Below are 23,504 nucleotides of genomic sequence, written 5' to 3' on the forward strand. Positions count from 1 at the left end.
AGGACACTAATGGAAAGTTTGTTCAGCTCATTTATTCATTCAACAGACTTTATTGAATGTTTATGTTTATAGTCAAATGGGAAATATAGGCATTTATAAAACAATCTCCTAAGTACGTAATTACAAACTGGTTAGTGCTGTCTTGAAATGGTAGAAGAAGCTATGTGAGCTTTTAACAGAAAGTCAAGTAAGAGAGGCCTTCCCTGGGGCAAAGACATGCCAGTTGAGATTTGAAGAGTGGGTGGAACTATGCTAGGTTAGGGTCAGAGGTGAGGTGGGGTGAAATGTGGAAAACCTTCCAGGAGAAAGACAGAATGTGAAGAGGAAGGCTTGTGATATTTTGGAGACTCTGGAGTAAACCAGTCAATCAACCAATCGAGGCCATCTGGCTGCATTCCAGCTGAGTGATGAGTAACGTGATGAAGCTGGAGACATACTTACGAGTCAGATTATCCAAGAACTAGGAACCCAGATTAGTGAGTTTAGACTTTATTCTTAGTACAATGAAAAGACTTTGAAGGGTTATAACTGGGAAAGTGATGTGGCTGATCTGGGATTTTAAAAGATCACTTTTGGGGAGAGAATGGTTTGGCTAGAGAAGATGAGGGGAAGCAGCTGTAGAATACTGCAGTAGCTTAGGTAAAAGATCATGGTAGTTGAACTGGGGGAAGGAAGGGTATGGACTCAAAAAATAATTCAGAGAAGAACTCCTCAGGGCCTGGTGATGGGGAGTGAAGGAGATGAAGGTCTCAAGAATGACTCCCAAATTTCTTCATGAAATGAATGGATGGTAGGTGAGACGGTTCTGGGAGATAAGAGGTACTGATAGAATGCCCTGAAGAAATATCAGGTGTGAAACTTTATCCTATAGACAAAATGAGTACAAGTAATGATTTTGATTAGAGAAGCCAATGATGAGATTTGTGTTTCAGAGAGAATTCTAGAGGCTATGTAGAATATCGATCCAAAGGGAAACATGTTTGAAAAAAATGACCTCAATAAGAAGCCTGTTGAAATAGTTCTGGTAAGAGAAAGTAAGGGTTTGAAATAAGCAGGGACTTTAAGGATAGAGAGGAAGATACATATATGTGAACATATATGGTACCATGTGATTAATTGTATGTGGACATCAGGAATAAGGGAGAAAGACAGAAAAATGGTGGGTGGAGCATGATGCCTTAACTAAGGGAATAAGGGAAACAGAACAGCATCATGGGAAGCATAAAATAATGAATTTTGCTTGGGGAATTTTGAGTTATAAGTCCCTGGGTCACATCTAGGTGGAAATGTCAGGCAGCTGGAAATATGAATCGGATTTAAAAGAAGAATCAGAAGAGATAGCAACTCACCAATGTAGGTGGTTGATAATGACTCAGGAGAGTTTGAAATTTTCCCCCAAAAAGCTTATGATAATGCATTTATTTTTCTAATAGAACCACCTACACTGGAAGATCTAGAGCCTCCGTATAACACTCCATTCCAAGAAAGAGTGGCCAGTCAACGCATTGCATTTCCATGTCCTGCGAAAGGTGTGTAATACTCAGAGATATAGGCATTGGCATATGGTGTATATTGTTCCAGAATTCTATATTTCACCTAAAACATTATCTTCATAAAATTCAACTTGCCGGTTTTTGTTCCAACATTTAAGCGTAATAGAAACTAACTCCTCTTTTAAATAACAGGTCTTTGAATAGGTATTTTTTTCCCTCCCAGGTATTTAATTTCTTTCAATGGAAAGACCTTCCTTCCTTTCTTTCAGACCTACCTAATTTAGTATGTTTTCCAAGTAGTTCATGTCCTTCCTGCTGCTTCTTATTTCATTATTTTTTGGCAAAGTTTTTCTTTAAAATGTGACAGCTAGAGCTATTCAAAATATTCTAGATTTATCTCAACCAATCAGGGGTATAAATTAGGACTATCCCTTGTTTGTTCTGGACACATCTCTTTCAAAAACCCTTTCTCCTAGATCTACTCTCAACTGGTAATTCCAGGTTCAGGTTGTAACTTCTCTCTGAGAGCCTTATCCAAGCCCCTCCTTTCCAAAAATTCCATGAATTTTTGGCCTTTGTATCCCACCGTGTTTCCTGGCAGGAGATTGCTATTATCTCTCCTCTGGATGCCAGGTAGGAGGTTAAGAACATCTTCTCTTTCAGAGATGCATTTATCTGCAGTGATTCAAACTGGGCTTGTTGCAGTTCTGGCAAAATCCAAGTAGTATTCTTTCTATAGGTCCTGGAGGGCTCCCGGTGGCTGGTCCCTTTAGTTCAGAGATGCATTTATCTGCAGTGATTCAAACTGGGCTTGTTGCAGTTCTGGCAAAATCCAAATAGTATTCTTTCTATAGGTCCTGGAGGGCTCCCGGTGGCTGGTCCCTTTAGGGCACCCACATGTGTCTCTTAGCAGTTGTTCCTGGAGGCAGCAGCAATTGAAGGTCCTCCTGGCTCTCTCTGTTCTGTAGCAGGCTTTTGCATCTCTCAACAGGAACCGTCACCAATGACTACTAGGGAAACCTTCTTCAGAAGGGCTGAAGTTCAGGTAAGGTCGGTCTTAGGTGCTCAATACTGCAGGACCCCTGCCAGGGGTGCTGTTTCTACTGACTCACAGGTTGCTGTTGGAGCCCTGACTCCCAAGTTGGCTTATTTTGACTTATCTTTTCCACTATGAAACACCATCTCTTTCTAGTTCCTCATTTTCATCTGGAATATAATTCTTGAGTTCATAGAGTAGCTAGATACCTTTTCATTGCCTTTTTCCATGAATTTCATCTTGACCACAGTTCTATCATTTATAAACTAAAGATAATGCCACTTCTTTCTTTTGTGTATTCACTGATTTTTTTTATTTATTAACTCGACAAATGTTAATAAGTATGACTGAAGTCCATGAAAAAATGAGTGGGATGTTAGGAAATGACTCTACCTCCCTTCTGTTTTCTTTGACAACATGGACAGGTGCTGGAATCCATCAGTTTTGCCTTTTCTTCCTCATCAGTCAATATTTTACTATAAGCACAATTAAATAGGCCAGTCTTTTGTTTTATTTTTTCCCATAAACAAAATTTTTGTAGTCACTTTTATAAATCCATAATTTGTTTTGAGTTCAGCCTTAATGACACATTCTATGTATTCCGGCCACTCTTTTCTATTAATCCTGGATTATACTTGTATGCCCATCTTTTAATGCTTTTATTGTCCTTTAATGTAGAATTATTAACAGTGTCTTATATAATCATATTGATTTTAATTAATGTGCTTTCTTTTTATCTTTATAGGGACTAAGTAGATTTTCAAAGTGTTTAGAATAGTGCCTGGTACGTTGTTTGCTAAATGAATACATTCTTAGTATAGGGTTAATATCTGTCTTTTGACTTCATTATACATTTTGATATAGTTTTATCATTTTTACCGATGAGCACATTACTTCCATTCACTCTGTTAGTCATCAGGAAAGCAATTCTTGCTGCTTTCTCAACTTTCTTTTCAAGAATTGAGCTATTGTCCTTTGTTTAGTAGAATGAGATCTCCAGAAGACGTGTGGATAGAAGTTCCTCATCTCTTCTATCTCAGGCCTTTTTAAGAAGTGAACTAGAAAACATCATCTCTGCACATCATTATAACCCTATTTAGTGGAGCAATCTTCATGTTGTGTTTTTGTGACAGTATCTTACTTTTTGTTCTTTTTTCTCCCCAAAACTCTCCCCATATCTAGTCAATTTGATGGATGGTTTTCTTTTTCACTAGTCACCATGAACTCACCAAGAAAATGCTTTGCTTACTGTCATTTGAATGTTTTGATAAAAACAACTTTGATCAAACTTTATACTAGAGACCCTGTCATAAATTAGAGGCATTACCTATCATAATCCCTTCAAATTTCCGTGCCAGGAGAAATATCTTGAAAGTAGCATAGTATCTAAGAGTACAAACTATGGCCATAACAAAATTTTATTTCACCTTGATATATTTGATATTTAATGATGATTCTTAATTTTGTTGTAAAATATCACAGGACTTTAATTTCTTATTTAGGTATCCCTAAACCTACCATCAAATGGTTACACAATGGTAGAGAGCTGACAGGCAAAGAACCTGGTATTTCTGTCTTAGAAGATGGTACATTGTTGGTTATTGCTTCTGTTACACCGTATGACGATGGGGAGTACATCTGTGTGGCAGTCAATGAAGCTGGAACCACAGAAAGAAAATATAACCTCAAAGTCCATGGTAAACATAGAGAAAAATGCTGAAATCATATAGCTGAATATGTGGCAATTTCTAATTCTAATATATTCCTTCAATGTAGTGTGTAATGTTAATATGAATAGATGTGTTATCATCTAACAGAAAGTGGTGGTCTGATTGAATTTATTTTTTTATTTTTTTTATTTTTATTTTTTGTCTTTTTCCGTGTCCGGCAACGGATCGCAACCCTCAGTGTTGCCCCCGTACCGGACTGGGGACCGGCAATGGGATCGCAACTTTCGGCGTTGCTCCCGCGCCTCGCTCAGCCAGTGAGCGGGAACCAGTCCGTATGTGGGATCCGAACCCTCAGGCGGGAGCGCCGCCGCGCTTCCCAAGAGGCGCACTATCCAGTGTGCCACCGGGCCGGCCCCTGATTGAATTTATTTATTTGATTTAAAATTTCATGTAAATTTTGATTGTGACTTGAAGACACAACAATCACAATAATTCCTTGAACTTGTTAAGATAAGTAAACAGATATGATGTTGATGGGGGAGAGGTGGGGAGGGAAGGGGGAAAAGGAGGAATTGGAAAAGGGACATGAAAAGCAATCACGTTGTATATTGCTAAATTAAAATAAAAATAAATAAAGAAAAAGAAATAAATGAATTAAAGATAGAATGTCAAGTCTGGCTATATGGCCCATTGGATATAAATATCCAAATGATCAATTCTGATGAAGTCTTTGACATACTCTCAGGAAGTTAAAGCTCAACATAAGAAATTATAATGTTCATTACTATGACAGGCCAATTTTTTTTTAAAAGGCTTTTCTCTTTTTCTAAGAAAATAAATTAACGTGATTTAAAGGTATTAATCCATTACTTCTCTCTTTAATACTGTATATTAATTTTATTTTTTATTTGAGAAAATGTTTTACTGGCATAGTTACATATATAAAATTCAATAGAAGAAAATTTTCACTATAAAAAAAAATTCAAATGGTAGAAAAATACATACAGTAAAAAGTCTCCCAACCCTGACCTGACCTATCTACTTATCTTCTCTAGAGGCAAGAAAAGTTATCAGATTTGCTTGTGTGTGTGTGTCTTCCCAGAGATAGTTTATGCATTTACAAGGAAATGTGAATATATAATATTCTATCCTCTTTTCACTTATAAAAAGTACACATACAATAGAACACATACTCTGCACCTTGTCTGTTTTGCTAAACAGTCTATCTTGGGGATTATTCAATGTTCCCAACTCTTATTTATAGCATCCCACTGTATGGCTATACAATGATTTACTTAACTATCCTCCATTAGTGATGAGCATTTAGGTTGTTTGTTGTTATAAATAACGCTTCAATGAAAACCTTGTACATATGTCATTATCCTGAGTAAAAGAGTATGCACATTTTAAAATTTGATGAATTTTGGCTTCCATAGACACTGGGCAATATTTACTACCATCATCAAAGTAGTGAAGCCCATGTGAATTAGTTAAGACCCTGTATTTTGAGTGGTATGTGGAATAAACAGTTTCTTCCTTAAATTTATCCCAAATTTCATTCTATATTTAAAACTGTGAAATAATAATTAAAGTAAAAATTCAATAAAGGTTGTTAATTACAAATACATTGGTTAAGGCTTTTATAATAAAGCAGATGCTTAAATATGTCTAGCTTTTCCAGCCATCAAGTATCTCAGAGTTTGGTTTCTAAAGGCCTTTATAAAGAAACTTAATGAATAATGTTTATTATAAAACTATCTAGCCATGCCTCCTCTCTTTTTGCAGTTCCTCCAGTAATTAAAGATAAAGAACAAATAACAAACGTGTCAGTATTGGTAAATCAGCTGACCAGTCTCCTTTGTGGAGTAGAAGGTACTCCGTCTCCCATCATTATGTGGTATAAAGATGATGTCCAGGTAAATGGAGACATCCAAATATGTATAATTCCTTGCCTCTGCATCTGAAATAAATTGTTTAGATGTGAATTTCTTATTAACAGTAATATAAATATTTTACTTCAGTTTTTAATTATGCATTTTTATTAAGATTAGAAATAACACTGACCATTTTGGCCCTTAAAGGTGACCGAAAGCAGCACTCTTCAGATTGTGGACAGTGGGAAGATACTTAAGCTGTTAAAAGCCACTCCAGAGGATGCAGGAAGCTATTCCTGCAAAGCGATTAACATTGCAGGCACTTCTCAGAAGTACTTTAGCATTGATGTACTAGGTAAGGAAAACATTATTTTAAAGAATTACAATTCAGATGCATTTCTTATGTCGTATAGAGCTGTATAAAGAAGTAAAAGATAAAAATTAATTGATAGAAGAAATGCTATTCGTTTCATTTTATTATTATTTTTGTCTTTAATATTGGTTAATCAGAATCATAAGGTAAAATTTGAAGGTACTTACTATTTATAATACAGAGCTGCCTTTGAGTCATATACCCAAAAGCATCAAATACCCAAAAGTGGTATTATTATGTGTAAAATAGGAAATTATTACTCTTGTCAATTTCTCCAGTTAGGTGGGCAAGAAATTCTCTGGGCAGTAGCTATCCGGGGTGATGCAGAGTACAGCTGCCCCTTGAAAAACGTGGAGGCTCGGGGTGCTGACCCCCAAACAGTCTCTGAGTGTAACTTTTTCTTTTCTTTTTTTGCAGATCTCTTGGTTTTTATTGAGGTTTGTGGGATTTGTGGAGGCAGGGCACCCAAAACTGAGGCACAATGGGGGAAGGAATGGAGAGAGTTGGGGAGGACCCCTGGGCTGAGAGGCAAGGGTGGTGGTGGGTTGTACTCTTAGGGGTGACACGCTCCATCCTCCAGCATCTCAGCTCTGAAGTTTACAGTGTGAGGCTTCGGGGGATCATTGGGAATGAGATTCTTGACCTTGGGTCTCCTCAAATTGCCTCTGTGGGGTGGCTGCAGGGTTGGGGGTCGATGAGCTGTCAGCGGGTAGTTGTTGGGGTCTCCAGCTATGTTCACCAAGTGCCAGACCAGCAGAGGTCGCCCAGCAGCCCAGCCCCGATGAGCCAGGGAGCAGGCAGGCTCAGCATACAACTTTTAACTGCCCCCAAACTACTTAACCACTACTTAAGTAACTTCCTTAAGTAGTAAAGTGGTTAACTTCTTAACTACTAATAGTCTACTAATTGTCTACTGTTAAATAGGCTATTTAACTGTTTGATTAGGTGTGTAATGCATTCGTGACATACCTAACCCCCAATTTTCCAATATATTTATTGAAAAAAAATCCACGTGTAAGTGGACCGCGCAGTTCAAACCCGTGTTGTTCAGTGGTCAACTGTATCATTCTTTCATGCTGTGGATATCCCCTGAAGCTGCCAGGCTGAACTTGAACTGGAGAAGGTAGCAAGTCTGCCTTCGTCTACATTTTAATTAATTCTTGTAACTAAATTAGCCCTGATTCTAATCAAGGGGAGAAAATTTTGAGAGCAGGTAGCAGCTGTAAAAAAATTAGGATATAAAACATTTTCAGAGGTAATCATATTTAAAATTTTATAATTTTCATTTGTGAAATTATATTTGCCATTGGAGGTTCACTTTGTGATAAAATGGCTTTCTCCCTTTTCGATATTGTGCTCATCAACATGGGCATGTAATTTGTAAGCCTGTGGTAGAAATGAGGTCTGGGAATGATACTGTATTAAAATGACCATTTATGAACTGCTATAACATAAAAATGATCTGTCCGATCAGTCTTCTCAAAGCCTGAAGTACTTTACATTTTCTCTCCCCAAAATTATTATTAAGTTTAGGTATAGGCTATATATATATGTAATCTTTCTTCTCATTAGTCTCATTGGCATTATTTCTCTTGGCACTCATGTACTCCCATGACTTCGAATTCTATCTGTATGCTGATGATTCCAAAATTTTTATCTCCAGTGCATACTTCTCTGAGCTCTAGAAGTAGATATATAGTCTTCACCATAGTATCTTGACTTGAATATCTTAGTCGTATATCAAACAGAAAGATCACATTGAATGTCTGTTCTGTTTGCCTTCAGTGATCCTATCACAGGGACCAGCACCTCCATCCATCAACTTGCTTCTTCCAGAACCTGGGAATCATTTTTTCTACTATCCTCTCCCCAACTCCTTAAATTCACCTATATCCTGCTATCCCTATATGTCTGTTTCCTAATTCCATGTGTATTATCTGTGTCTTTCTGTTCCACTGTGAAAGTATACCATCATTTTATAAGCTGAATTAATGCAATAGCCCCTAACTGCTCCCCTGCATCCACTCTTTGTCACTTTAATCTATTTATTCAGCAGCCAGTGTGGTCTTAAAACACAAATATGATCACACTATACCGCTCCCCTACTGAAACTCTTTAGTGGCTGGCCATTTTTCTGAAGATGAAGACCAAACACTTTAACATGGTGTGAAGAGAGAGGATTAGATGGTTAGGGAAGTGTGTGGGAGCTTTTTAATTTGCTTGATAATTGTGAGAATAAAAGCTAACATATTCTTTTTCATGTTATATCTTATATCTAATATTAGCATTGGAGTCTTTTAAAGGAGACAAAGGTAGTATATTTCAAGCAGCACAATAATATAATATATAGAACTTGAACCTTATAAGGTTGATGTTGATAATGTCATTCATTATCTAAAATCATAGCAATAATAAATTACATTGCATGAGCTTCACTGCCCACTTACATGCTAAAATTTTTTTTGCACATGAGTTAATACACCTCAAAATGAATCTTATACTACTAGTACTATCCTAATTCTTGCAGGTAATTGATCTGCTAGTGCAGCTTTTGTGAATATGTTCCAATATGTTAACATTTGAGTACCGAGATGTGATGTGAAAAGATTATTATGTGATATTTTACTTTTAGCATTAAGATCTTTTTGAAATAATATAGAAATCATTGATACTCTGCTTCTCCTCCCCCCCACTGTTTTTGCTAAGTCATAGGTTTTTCATGATAAAATGTCTTTGTTTAAGTTCCACCCACCATAATAGGTGCCAACTCCCCAAATGAAGTCTCAGTTGTCCTCAACCATGATACCACCCTTGAATGCCACGTCAAAGGCACTCCCTTTCCAGTTATTCACTGGTTCAAAGATGGCAAGTGAGTATCTTTTCTGTATCTGTTGCAACGGTCCAATTGATAGGAAATAGACGTGTAAATACACATGGATTTTCTTCCTCTTAAATATTTTATCACATAGAGTATTATTAAGTGAGCATGAAAGACAAATAATATTACTTAAAATATGGTCTTAAAGTCTTGTAATACCCTTCATTCTGATGAATCACAAAGCTGTTTAAAAATGTTGGAACTTGGGCCAGCCCGGTGGTGCACTGGAGAGTGCGCTGCTTGGGATCAATCACAAAGCTGTTTAAAAATGTTGGAACTTGGGCCAGCCCGGTGGTGCACTGGAGAGTGCACTGCTTGGGATCGTGGCGGCGCTCTCGCCGAGGGTTCGGATCCCGTGTGGAGACTGGTTCCCGCTCACTGGCTGAGTGCGGTGCGGGCGCAACACCGAGGGTTGCGATCCCATTGCTGGTCCCCGGTACGGGCGTGACACCGAGGGTTGCGATCCCGTTACCGGTCAGTAAAAAAGACAAAAAGGAAAAAAAAAATGTTGGAACTCAAATTTATTATACACTAAATTTCTCTGTCTAAAAGCTATCAGCGAAAAATGCAAGACTGAAATGCAGATTATTTTATCTTTACATGGAATTGAATTATTAAAAAGGAAAATGTGTTTATGACAGCAAGATGAATACTTAAGCTAGTTCTATATGGGGGAAAAAAGGAATCAGATGTTTCGCAGACTGCAAGTCTCAAAGGCTGCTGAGGTTTGCCCACACTGAAGTGGCTGCAGTGATCTGTGTTGGTTGTGAGAGCTTATTTCTCACAGTGTGGTTACAGTGCATGTATTACTATAGTTTCCCGGAGCAGGTATCTAAGGCCTAAGTAGCAAAGAGTCAAAATTTGCAGTGTATGAAATAAGGGATTGTATTCAAACTTTCTACAAATTAATAAGACAAACAACAACATAGAAAAATGTGTGGTGAGTATGAACAGGCAAATTAAACAAATACCGTTAGGCAATAAACATATTAAAAGATGCTCACCCTTGATAATTTAATGAATACAAGTTAAATAATAAAATTTTGTTTTTCACAGGTCATATTGGCAAAAAAAAAAAAAAAGGCAGAAAAGGAAGGAAAGATTTGAAATTATCAAGTGTTGACTAGAGTGTGGGAAATCAGGATATAGTGTTAGGGTGGGGAGGATTTAAATTAGTACCCTGAAAGGCAATTTGCTGGTGATGATTCAAGTTTTCATGCTCATATGCTGTGATGCAGTAATTACACTTCCCATGTGCAGGGGAGGGAAGCAGTCATGCATGTCCACAGGGAGGCTTGTATGATACTCACTGCAATGCTGTGATGGCAGAAATGTGAAAATTGGCCAAGACCCTACATTAGGAGAATAGATAGAAAACGTGTGGCATATTATGAAACACTGAGCAGCAATTGAAAATAATAAAATTAACCTATATGTACCAAAAATATCTCCATAGCAATTGTAGAGTAAAAAGAAAAGCAGAAGAATAACATGATACTATTTATTTATTAAAACTTTAGATTTTGAGGGGAGTAAGATTATGGGTAAAAATGTTTAGAAGGATATAAATCAAACTGTTAATGGTGAGAAGACTCACATTAGGAGAAATAGACCAATGAAAATATCTATTATAATGCTTACATTTTTTTTGTTTAAAATTTCACGTTAGTTGCATAATTAACAATCAATAAAGGTTTCACATTTATTTAAATTTGAGTAACATTATCACGTATTCACTCCTTTAAAAACTTAAAATGCATTAAACTAAGGTACTTCATGCTCTTAATTTTTGAGAGTTTTAGACAAAGTGTTATATCAAGAAATAGTAACGGATGCTACCATAGAAAATTAAATGTGTTTTCCATTTAATCATGTAGTCTCACTAGTGGCTTATTAATATAGTAATGCATCTAATTATTATGTAGTTAGTCAGTGTAACTTTTAAAAACTTAGCTATGAGTCTTCCTGAAAGAAGGTTAATGGATTTTAAAGGCATAATACTTAGGATATTATATATTTTAATAATTATGATATTTCAAGTACTAAAATAAAGTGCTGCTAATTGTATAAAGTGAGAGTTTTACAGTAGTCAGTAAATGACTCTGTATAGTAGAGAACTATATGCAAGCTTCTTTGGGCATAAATATCTTTTAAAATTTATGATTATAAAAGCATTAATATTTATTAAAATAGCTACTTTTTAAGAAAGTTGGCATGATCACTGCCTTTAGCAAGTAATAATCTTTCATTCTATTGTGAATACTTTTCCAGATATTGCAATGATATTGGTTTAAAAATACTGTTGCTTGGCCCGAAGTTCCTATAATGTAATTTTAAACTCTGTGATGTTTTTTTCCAGATGCTGGTAGGAATTTTGGCTATGCAAATCAAAAAACCAAAAAAAAAAAAAAAAAAAAAAAAGAAAAGAATAATAAGAATTGGTGAATCAATGAATGACTGCATTTCTTCCTTTCTTTCTTTTCTTTTCTTTTTCTTTTCTTTTCCCTCTCCTCTCCTCTCTCCTCCCCTCCCCTCCCCTCTCCTCTTTTTTTCTGACCAACACAGAGATTGAGTCCAGGATCTTACTGTTTATCAGCACCACATCCTAACCAACTAGTCTTGGTTTCTGTCAATATTATAAAACTACTTAAGTTTGAAATGGAGAAACTCTTCATCTCAAAATGATAATTATCTAGCTTCGAAGAGTAAAGTGGTTTAATAATTTCATTTTTTTGGATAGGAGTGCTAATCACATCACTGCATTTTTTAATCGACTTTGATGCATAATGCTGTACTGCTTAGCAATTTTTGTTGGAATTAATAAGAGAGGAAACGTGGAGAAATAAAAATGGCCCCATGGAATAAAATTTTATTTTCTCTAGGCCTTTATTTTTGGGAGATCCTAATATTGAACTTCTGGACAGAGGACAAGTCTTACATCTAAAGAATGCACGAAGAGGTGACAAAGGACGCTACCAGTGTACTGTGTCCAATGCAGCTGGCAAACAAGCCAAGGATATAAAACTGACTATCTATAGTAAGTGTGATTTTCTTATGTTTTTTGTTATTCTTAACTCATTACAACTGAAAACCCGGGTTTACTCTAATGTTAACTGCTTTTTTATTCAATACTGAATAATTTGGAATGTTACCTTAAGAGAAGAAAGAGCCTATCTTCATGTGTTTTAGGCTAGAACAGTGCCTCCAATTTTAATGTATTTTATCATTAAGTATGGATTTCTTGAAGTGGTCTAGCTATTTCTGTATGTTCTCACTTAAGTGGTCAATAATTTCCTGACTGGTTATTATATACATAAAGTGAATGTCTGTGTCCTTGAAGGGGTTAAAAAAAAAGAAAACTAAAAATTGTGGAGATGCATGAAATAGAATGAAACTGATGCTATGCAGACAATTCAATTGTTCTCTTTTTAGTCCATCTTAGCCTTTATTCTGACCATGTGGCAATATTTTAAATGCCTTATGTTTGTGCTACTGTTTTCTCCTAGTTTGTCCCCACCAGAAATATGTAGTCCTCATTTGCACTATAATCATCAGCATCCCCCGAGGAAGGTGACTGGCAAAGTCATTTTATTTTTTACAAATGGAGTCATAGGTAGGCACATGAATGTTATGTTGTGGGCACAAAGATTTATACAATAGAAAGGAATAGAACTCGATAGACCAGTAATGCTAACCATGGCTCTATCACTGTTTTCTCCTAGTTTGTCCCCACCAGAAATATGTAGTCCTCATTTGCACTATAATCATCAACATCCCCCGAGGAAGGTGACTGGCAAAGTCATTTTATTTTTTACAAATGGAGTCATAGGTAGGCACATGAATGTTATGTTGTGGGCACACAGATTTATACAATAGAAAGGAATAGAACTCGATAGACCAGTAATGCTAACCATGGCTCTATCATCATTGCACCGTCTTGTGTCTTTCCATAGTGTGTGACACTCAAGGAAAGTTTAGATTCTTCAGAATGACGCTTCCTCACAGGATCTTCCCTGTTCAAACTGGTCAGCTATTCACTCTAATATGTTGTCCTAGCTCGTTTTCTTCATAGCACATACCACCGTCTGATATTTTGTTTGCTTAATTCTGGGTTTATTTACTTATTAGCCATTTATCTCCAAGCCATCCAAACTTCATGAGAGCAGGCCCTTGTTTTTCATGTTCCTTACTTTAATGTATGGGAGACAGCAGCTCTGAAGAAATATTTGCTAAATGAATGCATGGTCTAGTGCTACCCCGTCTGATACGGTAGCCACTAGCCATGTGTGGCTGTCAAGCACTTGAAATGTGGCTAGTCCATATTGAGATGGGCTGTAAGTATAAAATGCACATCAGATACCAAAGGCATAATATGGAAAAATAATGTAAGATATCTGATTAATACTTCTACATTGATTACATGCCAAAATAATATTTTGGATATATTGGGCTAAGCAAAATATATTATCGAAGTTAATTTTCTGTTTCTTTTCATATTTTTTAATGTGGCTACTAGAAAATTTTAAATTACATATGTAGTTTGCATTATATTTCTATTGGAAAGCACTGCTTGAATAATTAGTAAGAGTTTGGGCTCCTGAGACAGACAGGCATGTGTTCATATCCAACCTCTGCTCTTTACTAGCTTTGTGACTTTGGATAAATTGCCTAACCCCTCTGGGCGTCAGCTTCCTCAGCTGTAAAATGGGATAATAATAGCACCTATGTAATAGTGTTATTGTGAAGATCAAATGTTAGATACTTTACATGAATTACTTGACTATGGGAAGAGTTCAATAAATGTTATTCATTTATTGTTTTCTATTTAGTGGTTGTATTGTCTTAAAACTTAAAATATACATTGAATCTAGCTTGACTTCTATATAATTTAACTGTATTCCAAAAGTCTCTTTTTAAATGTTGGTGTCTTTATGTAAAGTTTGAATTGCTTTCTTGAGTCAAATAAATTATATTTAATGCAGTCTTTTAAATCATTTATATCTATAAATAAAAGACTTTGGGAGAAAGCAGTCATGAAAAGACATGTCCTCTAGGAAAGAATAATATTACTGAGAGATTAGCTGTACAAACATACAATTTAAACAAAAGTGTTATTTGCTACCATTGGCATCCTATCAGAGCCACACATTTAAATAATAGGTGCAATATTCTTCCTAAGCTGTTGAGTAGACTTCTCTACTCTGTTGTATCGTTGCCAGGATCTGTGATGAGGACATTTTTGGTGATACAATAAGACTCCTATTTCCATGGGACTTGGATTCTTTCATTTCAGGTCCTCTTGTTCATTCTGTGTGATACCCTCAGACACCCAGAAGAGAGGGCTTTATAATGATTAAACCTTCTGGGATTGTCTGAGATGAAAGGCATTAGAACATTGTGAAGTTTTGAGTATTATAATTCAGGAAATAATGTCAATTCCTCTCTAGCAAGCTCACCTGCACTTCCAAGTGGATAATCTTAAGCTTATTTTACTTCACTTGTGAAAATGTTTTTAATTCCTAAAATGGAAAAAATAACTGAGATCGATGCCATGCTTTAGTTAACTGTGAGGACTATGTATGTAGATTTCAGAATGCCAGACTGAGAGTATGTTTCACACAACCATCCATCGATTCATTTATTTTCCTTATTTACGCACTGACATGAAGATGAAGCAGGTTGGTTGATGCACCTGCAAGGTAGAAATGAACATTGTGTCTGAATAAGGAAAGAAATGGAAACAAAATAGAGGGGAAATAAAGAGATTTCGGGGGTGCAGGGGTGGGGGGAGGAAAAAAGAGTGTGAAAGAAGGGAGAAAGTAAAAGAGCTTTTAATATTCTACTAAGGAGACTGTGCAAATTCACAACTAGTGGTTCTGAGGCAAGGAATCCATGGATGGGTTTCAGAGGTCTGAGAGCGTCCCTAAATTCTGTAAAAGTCTTTGAGTGTATATACATGGGTGCATTTTAATGTGCAGTGCATTCATAACCTTTATCTGTAACCGCCTCCTCCAAACAGAAGTCCAGTTCTCAGGCAAATATACATGAAATAAAATGAAAACAGAAAGTGAAATGTTTATTTGGCAAATTTAAGCAGTGGGTAGTATGTTCTACCATCAATTGCAAATATTCTTTGAGTAATTTTTCTCAATTTCATAAATGCAAACTTTTAAAATAGATCTTTTTCAATACAAATGGTTTTCTTTTGTAAACCATTCATGGAGGATAGGGATTTGTTGAACTTATGTTCTTGGCTTCATTAATGTATCATCCAGCTCATTAGGCTAGCCAACTGATTTAGGTAATTTGAGTCAAAAGTTTGACAAGTGTTTATTGATTAACATATGATATAAATAGTCTCAAATCAAAATTAAAATTTAAAGTCTGAATAAAATGCTCCTTCTTAGGATTTGAAAACGGTGGCTTAAATTTGTACTAATTAATTATCTATAGCAGGACTTGGCAAATCTTTTTATTAGGAATAAGACAGTAAATATTTTAGGGTTTGCAGACCTCAAGGCAAACTCAAGGGTATCATATAGATACTTAATATAACAAGATAGAAACAAATTTCTACAAAACTGTTTATTGATGAAAGTTCATTTTTTCTTTTTTGGTAATTTTTAAAATTGCAATTTTTTTTTTGTAATACTATAGGTTTACTAATGAGAAGAATGGAATTGTTTTGAGGGATAACATTTCATTTAACTGAAGTTCCAAGTTACTCTTCCGTATTGTCAGAATCAATTGCAAATGTTCATCTGTTAATGATAATTTGTAATAAGATTTTACCTATTTCATCTTTGAAAATGTCTTTTTGCACAGATAGATACTGCCTAATACTGATATCAGTTCACAAGCATATGCAAATGTTCATCTGTTAATGATAATTTGTAATAAGATTTTACCTATTTCATCTTTGAAAATGCCTTTTTGCACAGATAGATACTGCCTAATACTGATATCAGTTCACAAGCATATGATTTTTTTTTTTTTTCCTTTTTGTCTTTTTTTTACTGACCGGTAACGGGATCGCAACCCTCGGTGTCGCGCCCGTACCGGGGACCAGCAACGGGATCGCAACCCTCGGTGTTGCGCCCGCACCGCGCTCAGCCAGTGAGCGGGAACCGGTCTCCACATGGGATCCAACCCCTCGGCGGGAGCGCTGCCGCACTCCCAAGCGGCACACTCTCCAGTGCACCACCGGGCCGGCCCACAAGCATATGATTTTAATTGAGAATATTCAGGGTTTGGAAGGCATTTATAAAATTCTGTTATATTCTTCTCTTGATATTTGACTTTTAACATGCCATTACATTGCCGGTGAAGCAATTCCAGTTGGAGGTTAGATGGAAGGTCCTCGATTTCAAAGATAAATGAATTTCGAATGTGGAAATTTCTTTTGCATTTGCATCAAGATTTTACAAACTTTGCTAAAACCGTAGTTTGAGCTCAGAAAATATATCCATTACAAATTCATGGGGGAATTGAGATCTTACTTCTTTTTTGAACTTTTTACAGCATGAAGAATATAAAAAGCATCACTCGTGATAAAAACAGCAGAATGACTACCCAGTATAAAGTTTGCATATACAGTTATTGTTTGGCAATTTTAAGTTGAATTCATTTATAAACGTTATTAAGTTTACAGCAAAACCAATTTCCAAAACCATTCAATATTCAATAATAATGTTTAGGATGACTCTTATTCAGAAAAAATTCAGCCCCAGCCCTTAGCTCAAAAAGTTACGATAAAACTTTACCACCACTAAGGCATTGTACTTTCTATGTGCTAAGGCAAGTTCTACTTCTGATAAAAAGTCATGGAACCGAAGATGTTTAACTCTACGAGTGCAAATGAAATACTGATTCCATAACACATGAATATTTTAACAAAGAGCTTGTTAATGAATAATACAATGAACAAAAACAGACTTTAACACTACATTTTAATAGCTTTGTAAACTTGTCTAAGCCATTTTTTGCTTTACACATATTTTTACTGCCAAGTTGTTACAAATATTAGCAGATTCAGGTTGTAATGAATTCATCTTTTTTCAACTTCTCTGAAAATATTTTTACCATGCAGACTATTCTTAGAGACTAATTCATCAGTTTCTTTAAATGTGGCATTGACGCCTCAAACAAGAACAATTAAGCAGTATCAGTAACATCTGTCAACTTATCAAAAAAAGTTGCCTTTTTGTTTTTTTTGAGTGACTATTGATGTTGCCCCCAGTGACCTCAACCCTTTGAGCAATTATTCTCACTGAAAGGCTAATAATCTTTAACAAATTGATTTTTTCTGGGCACATTTGTTTGGCTGCTGCAGTCATACCTGATTTAATGAAATCACTGTTGGTAAATTGCTTTTCTTGCTTGGCTTACAAATGAGCCACAAAGAAACTTACTTTGATTGTAGCCTCATTTTGACTTTTTATTTTTTTTGAAGAAATTCTGCTATTGAGACATTTCTTTTTTTATTTTGTAATGTATCAAACTGTTGCTTTTCTTGCAATTGGGAACATTGTGATGACTGCTTAGTCTAGTAGTGTTTATTCTTTTAGAACAGCTAAAATAATGCTACCACAAAATAAACAAAATGCTTTGCTATTTAATTTGATAACAAAATATTCCACATTATGGTGTGTCTTAAAAATGTGATACTCGAAGTTCACTATTCTCTTTTTGTTTTGCTGTGAGAAGTATGCACTGGTAATAAAAATAAAATAAAATAGCATGGTATAATGATATTCACGCCACTTGAAATGCTGTCAAGTTGTAACTGTGCCACTGAAACTTATGGTAAGTTGAGCAGCATTAGAAGCAGGGAGAACAACACGTTTGGTTTCTATTACAGCTACTTAACTCTGCCATGGCTGAGTGAAAGTAGCCATAGACAGTAAGTAAACAAATGACTGTGATTGCATTTTAATAAAACTTTATTTATGGACACTGAAATTTGATTTTCATAAAATTTTTACATCACAAATTATTATTATTATGATTTTTTCCCAACCATTAAAAAATGTAAAAACCATTCCTAGCTCAGCATCTCCTGGCCTGTTGACTGTGGTTGGCTGACCCCTGACTTTTATAGTAAATCACCTGATAGGAAAATGATTCTCTTTATTTATGGACACTGAAATTTGATTTTCATAAAATTTTTACATCACAAATTATTATTATGATGATTTTTTCCCAACCATTAAAAAATGTAAAAACCTTTCCTAGCTCAGCATCTCCTGGCCTGTTGACTGTGGTTGGCTGACCCCTGACTTTTATAGTAAATCACCTGATAGGAAAATGATTCAGCAATCAAATTCACCTCAAAGTACAGTAGATCTTGCCTTAAATTGTGTGTGAGAAAAAAGATGTGTACATGAATGTTTGTCACTGTGAACTAGTGAATTACCAGAAATTATTAAGGTACTCTAGACAGCACCCAGATTTTATTTTCTAATATCCTTCTCCACTGAAAGAAACCATGAAAGGAGAAATGGTTAACTTTAGGTCTCGGGCATGCAGTACAGCCAGAAAGTAAGGATGTGCTTAAAAGATAAAACGATGTGGGTATATCAAAGGGACCTTAGAGCCGACCAAAAGAGCTTCCAATGGCCAAAACTGGATAAATAATGTAGTATCGGATTATGATCCAAAGTATAAAATAAGCTTCCATGAGTCCATATTGACATAAATAAATTGGGAAGAAGAGATACAGAATCGTAAGTAAATTAAGGAGGTATTCCCCTCTAAAGGAAGTAGAGCATATATCTGGCTACTGCTAAGCTATGGCTAAGGCCTGGAATCCTTACAGCGCCAGTTGTCTCATTATTAATCCTGTTTGTGACACCAATTATAAAGTTAGGCGACCACGCTAGTTGTCATTGCTCTTTTACCTGCTCGTAATCCTGCAACAACTGGGCCAATGGTTGAACTAGGGCTGGGTCTGGAGCTCCCAGACCCATCAAATCCATTCACAGACTGGGTTATAAACTCTTCATACACCAGGCTGGGTCACCAGACCCCTTCCCGCAGGTCTATAAGCTAGGCAACTGGCCACACGGTCCTTGGAAGCCGCAGGTCTGGAAAAAACATGGCCACACAGGATGGGTGCCAGGGGCAGTAAAACACCAGCCAAAGTGGCGCGGCCGTTTAGGTGCGCCTACTCCACCCACACATACAGTGTTTACCAAACGACCCTGAACCGGCTCTGAGACAAGGGGAACCTGAGCAAATTATTCTATTTTCCCAACAGCATAACTCCCTACCTAATATATATGTGCTGGGAATAGTGATGCACTTCAAAAGAAAGGGGGAACAAAGTGAGTTTACAGTGGAGAAAGCTGGCAAACACTACCCTAGCCGGGTTATCAAGGTTAACATCTTCAGGGATAAGTCACGTTGATAGCATATACCCTTGATATGATGTGTGGTGCCTCTATGGTCTCCCTCTCAAAATCCTTAATCCTAGGTTAAGCATAAAAAAAATTCTACAAAAAATTCTATTCTAAAACAAAAAAGTTTATTCAAATTATATTAAACCACTCAAATTCAGACCCACACCATTTGATTTCTTTCAAATTGTTGCAATTATAGCACAATCCTAGAATGACCATGTTCAGAATATGAAGCAGAGCATGAGCCACTTGAGTTGTTTTTCTAACAGCACAGTCATGTGGCGTGAGAGGCCAGGCATGTGGTTGCTGAATCGAGGAAGACACACATGTAGCCAATTAAATGAATAAAGTTGAGTGAATGGATTCTTGGCAATTCCCAAAAAAAAGCAAGAAGCAAAAATTAAAGACTCCACAGCTATTACCAGTAGCTGGTTCTGAAAGCACTTAGACCTTTAACATTTCTCGGGGAGAGGGCATGCGGTTGTACCACATCTGATGGTTTTGCTCCCTTGGTCTGATTTCAAACTTACTATATCTACTTGAAGTGGGGTATTATTTTGTTTTGCTTTGTTTGTTAAACATAACTTTCTTAGTTACTCTAATATGATATGTTAAACTTTAATGAGCCCCTAAAACTGAATATGTTACTTTCTGTTTCTACTGAAATTTCAAACCCAAAAGGGAGGGATAAAGATTGTTTTGACAAGACAAGCAACTAATTATCAGTAGATAAATCATAGATTTCCTAATTGTCTTTAATTCATATTTACTTTAAATGCATTATTTAAACATCAATAGCATTTAAAATTTTGATGCAGAGGCTGAAGCTTAAAAGATTTGTTTTTGTTCTGAAATCCTTTGTAGTTCCACCTAGTATTAAAGGAGGAAATGTCACCACAGAAATATCTGCATTGATCAACAGCATAATTAAACTGGAATGTGAAATGCGAGGACTTCCAATGCCCACTATTATTTGGTATAAGGATGGCCAGCCAGTCATATCCAGCTCACAAGCACTTTATATTGATAAGGGGCAATTTCTTCATATTCCCCGAGCGCAGGTCTCTGATTCAGGAACATATATGTGTCATGTAACCAATGTTGCCGGAACTGCTGAAAAATCATTCCACGTGGACATCTATGGTAAGGAAAAATATGTGCTTTAATTATGTACCTTTCTACCTATGCTTTCTAATATGCTAACATGCAGTTTGTTCACTAACAAAGTGTTGATGGGTTTGGTCTTTTTTAATATGCATGAATAGGAACTGGAAGAATGTGGAAGAATGTTCCATGATTTGGAAAAACATTTGCAAATGCTATGCTTAGCAAGAAATAGTTTATTCAGTTGACCAACCTTTGCCCGTGGTACTGGGAGCATCTAGACCATTTGGTTCTTATGGAGAAGGTAGAGTAGTTGTTAGGACTAAGGTCATTCTCCACTATTTGTCCTTTGTAAGCCAGGCAGTACAAAGTATTCCAGAATACTTACAATAGTTGCAGATCAGCTGAACCAAGAAATTCTTTCCTCAACAGCTTAGAGAGAGAGAGGTATGTAAGTAGTTTCTGTGGTCAAACTGTATGAGAAAAAAAACTGTTCTTTATTTCATTTGGATATATTTTGTGATTGCACAAAGAATTGCCTGATGTATTACTGTTTTCTACCTAGTTCCTCCAATGATTGAAGGTGACTTGGCCACACCTTTGAATAAGCAAGTAGTTATTGCTCATTCGCTGACACTGGAGTGTAAAGCTACCGGCAACCCCCCTCCAGTTCTCACCTGGTTAAAAGACGGTGTACCCATGAAAGCCAGCGACGACATCCGCATAGAATCTGGTGGGAAGAAACTCGAAATCATGAGTGCCCTAGAAGTTGATCGGGGACAGTACGTATGTGTGGCTACCAGTGTCGCAGGAGAAAAGGAAATCAAATATGAAGTTGATGTCTTAGGTAAATAAGGATGCCATGACCTGAATTCTAAGATTCATGACAAAACCTGTTTAGTTTGTTAAATGCTTTCTTGTTCATGCAATAGTAAAACAGTTTGAGAGAAGGTGTAGTTATCTGTTTAGCTCCAGACTGCACATTAGCAAGAGACAGATTTAATCACTGCAGTGTCAAGATCTAGAATCTCACATAAATTTTCTACTGATTTTGATAGGTCTTCTTTATATTTGTAAGTGTGTAGATACATTCTTACACCTACACCAGTATCTGATTGCAGTGAGTGACAACATGGTCTCTGTCATGAGGACTGTGCTGGAAAATAGGAAATAGTCTGTGGGCCTTGGGAAATCATCTCACGACTTTGAATCCAGATCTTTATAAATTGAAGTCTTTTGAATGGGTGGCCCAAGTTTTGGAATTCCCTTCTCTTGTTCTTATGCAAATGAGTAACATAAATACGAATTGACTTTATATTCACATGGCATCATCAGCACTATAGTGTTAGATAGATATCCATGATATGTTAAAAGTACATTCATTGACACTGGCAAGTGTGTAATGTAAAATGTATTTATAATACATTTTAAATTCCTTTTATGTACCAAATTACTATGATACATATCAGCCTTCTAAACTAGTTCTTACTATTGCTTGATGTGATGGTGTATTTTTTCTTGTATCCATTTCTTTGCATGTCACATTCCTGTTGTTTTCTAGTGCCACCAGCTGTAGAAGGAGGAGATGAAACATCTTACTTCATTGTGATGGTTAATAACTTACTGGAGCTAGATTGTCAAGTGACAGGCTCCCCTCCACCAACTATCATGTAAGGGTTTTGGTATGTCTTCTAAATACCTCCCACTTGTTGATCTGAGTGTTTTAGAGCTATCTTGAAAAATGTTCTGTGTCATTAAAGAGTGGTTGTGTAAAATTGTATTATTTATATGTTTTCACTTGATATTAACAGGGCATCTAAATTTGCTCACTTAGAGGAATTCCTTTATATGCTCTTAGAAATTACATCTTCAGTTCGTAGAAACAGACTATTAAGCAGTATTAATATAAGACTTTCCTGAGGCACTGAAATGTTTAATAAACAAATCCAAAGAAGTGCACCAGGCATATTAGAGAAATAGAGGAAGTTTACACACATATATGTTTACCAATTCTTTTTTCTCATTCCTTCCTTCACAAAGCATTTATTGAGTACTTATCTTTCATTTTCAAGGTACTATGGGATATGTAAAGGAACAGTTTGTCAACTAAGGGAATGAAATATGTTCACATGTGATTATAAAACTAAGTGGAAAGTGATAACTTGTAAGAAATGTGAAAATGTAATGCTATATGATTTCAGGGTTTTATTTACAGATGTTTTAAGATTGTATACATTTTGTTGGTTAATATTGTTTAAAACCTGGTTAATGTTATTTAAAAATTTTGCTGGTTAATATTACTTAAATATTAAAGTGAGTAATATTTAAGGGCATTCGTCTCTTTTTGTAGACTAAATTAGTAGAAGGATGAAGAACTCAACACATAGTTACTGGGTTCCAACAATATGCCACCTTCTACGTTGGGACAGATTTCCTTTTTTTCCCCTCTTCATTTAGAATTTATTTATTATTTATTTCTCTTCTCATTCACAGTAAACAATTATAAAATTAGGCAAATGCACAATAGAGAATATGTATATGTGTGTATGTATATATATATATACACATACACACATGCATATCTTCTAGGAAACTACTTATTGATAATATATATCAAGAAATCTTTTTGCTTTTTTCCATAGGTGGCTGAAGGATGGTCAGCTAATTGATGAAAGG

The 23,504-nt window shown here is 35.9% G+C and overlaps 1 protein-coding gene across 1 annotated transcript in view; it reads left to right on the plus strand.

Moving 5' to 3' along the window:
* HMCN1 (hemicentin 1) overlaps positions 1-23,504 on the plus strand; it is a gene marked incomplete at its 5' end in the record, with an annotated part of 218,465 nt that overhangs the window by 15,096 nt on the left and 179,865 nt on the right. The window contains 10 exons of the mRNA XM_008572836.1: positions 1,434-1,529; positions 4,032-4,226; positions 5,985-6,115; positions 6,281-6,428; positions 9,189-9,315; positions 12,207-12,361; positions 20,589-20,867; positions 21,394-21,675; positions 22,390-22,498; positions 23,471-23,504. The exon at positions 23,471-23,504 is cut by the window's right edge and continues 13 nt beyond it. Of these exons, the coding sequence (XP_008571058.1) occupies positions 1,434-1,529; positions 4,032-4,226; positions 5,985-6,115; positions 6,281-6,428; positions 9,189-9,315; positions 12,207-12,361; positions 20,589-20,867; positions 21,394-21,675; positions 22,390-22,498; positions 23,471-23,504 (1,556 nt within the window). The remainder of the gene's footprint in view (positions 1-1,433; positions 1,530-4,031; positions 4,227-5,984; positions 6,116-6,280; positions 6,429-9,188; positions 9,316-12,206; positions 12,362-20,588; positions 20,868-21,393; positions 21,676-22,389; positions 22,499-23,470) is intronic.

This window comes from Galeopterus variegatus, unplaced genomic scaffold (genome assembly GCF_000696425.1).
Source record: "Galeopterus variegatus unplaced genomic scaffold, G_variegatus-3.0.2 Scaffold841, whole genome shotgun sequence".
Taxonomy (NCBI): Eukaryota; Metazoa; Chordata; class Mammalia; order Dermoptera; family Cynocephalidae; genus Galeopterus; species Galeopterus variegatus.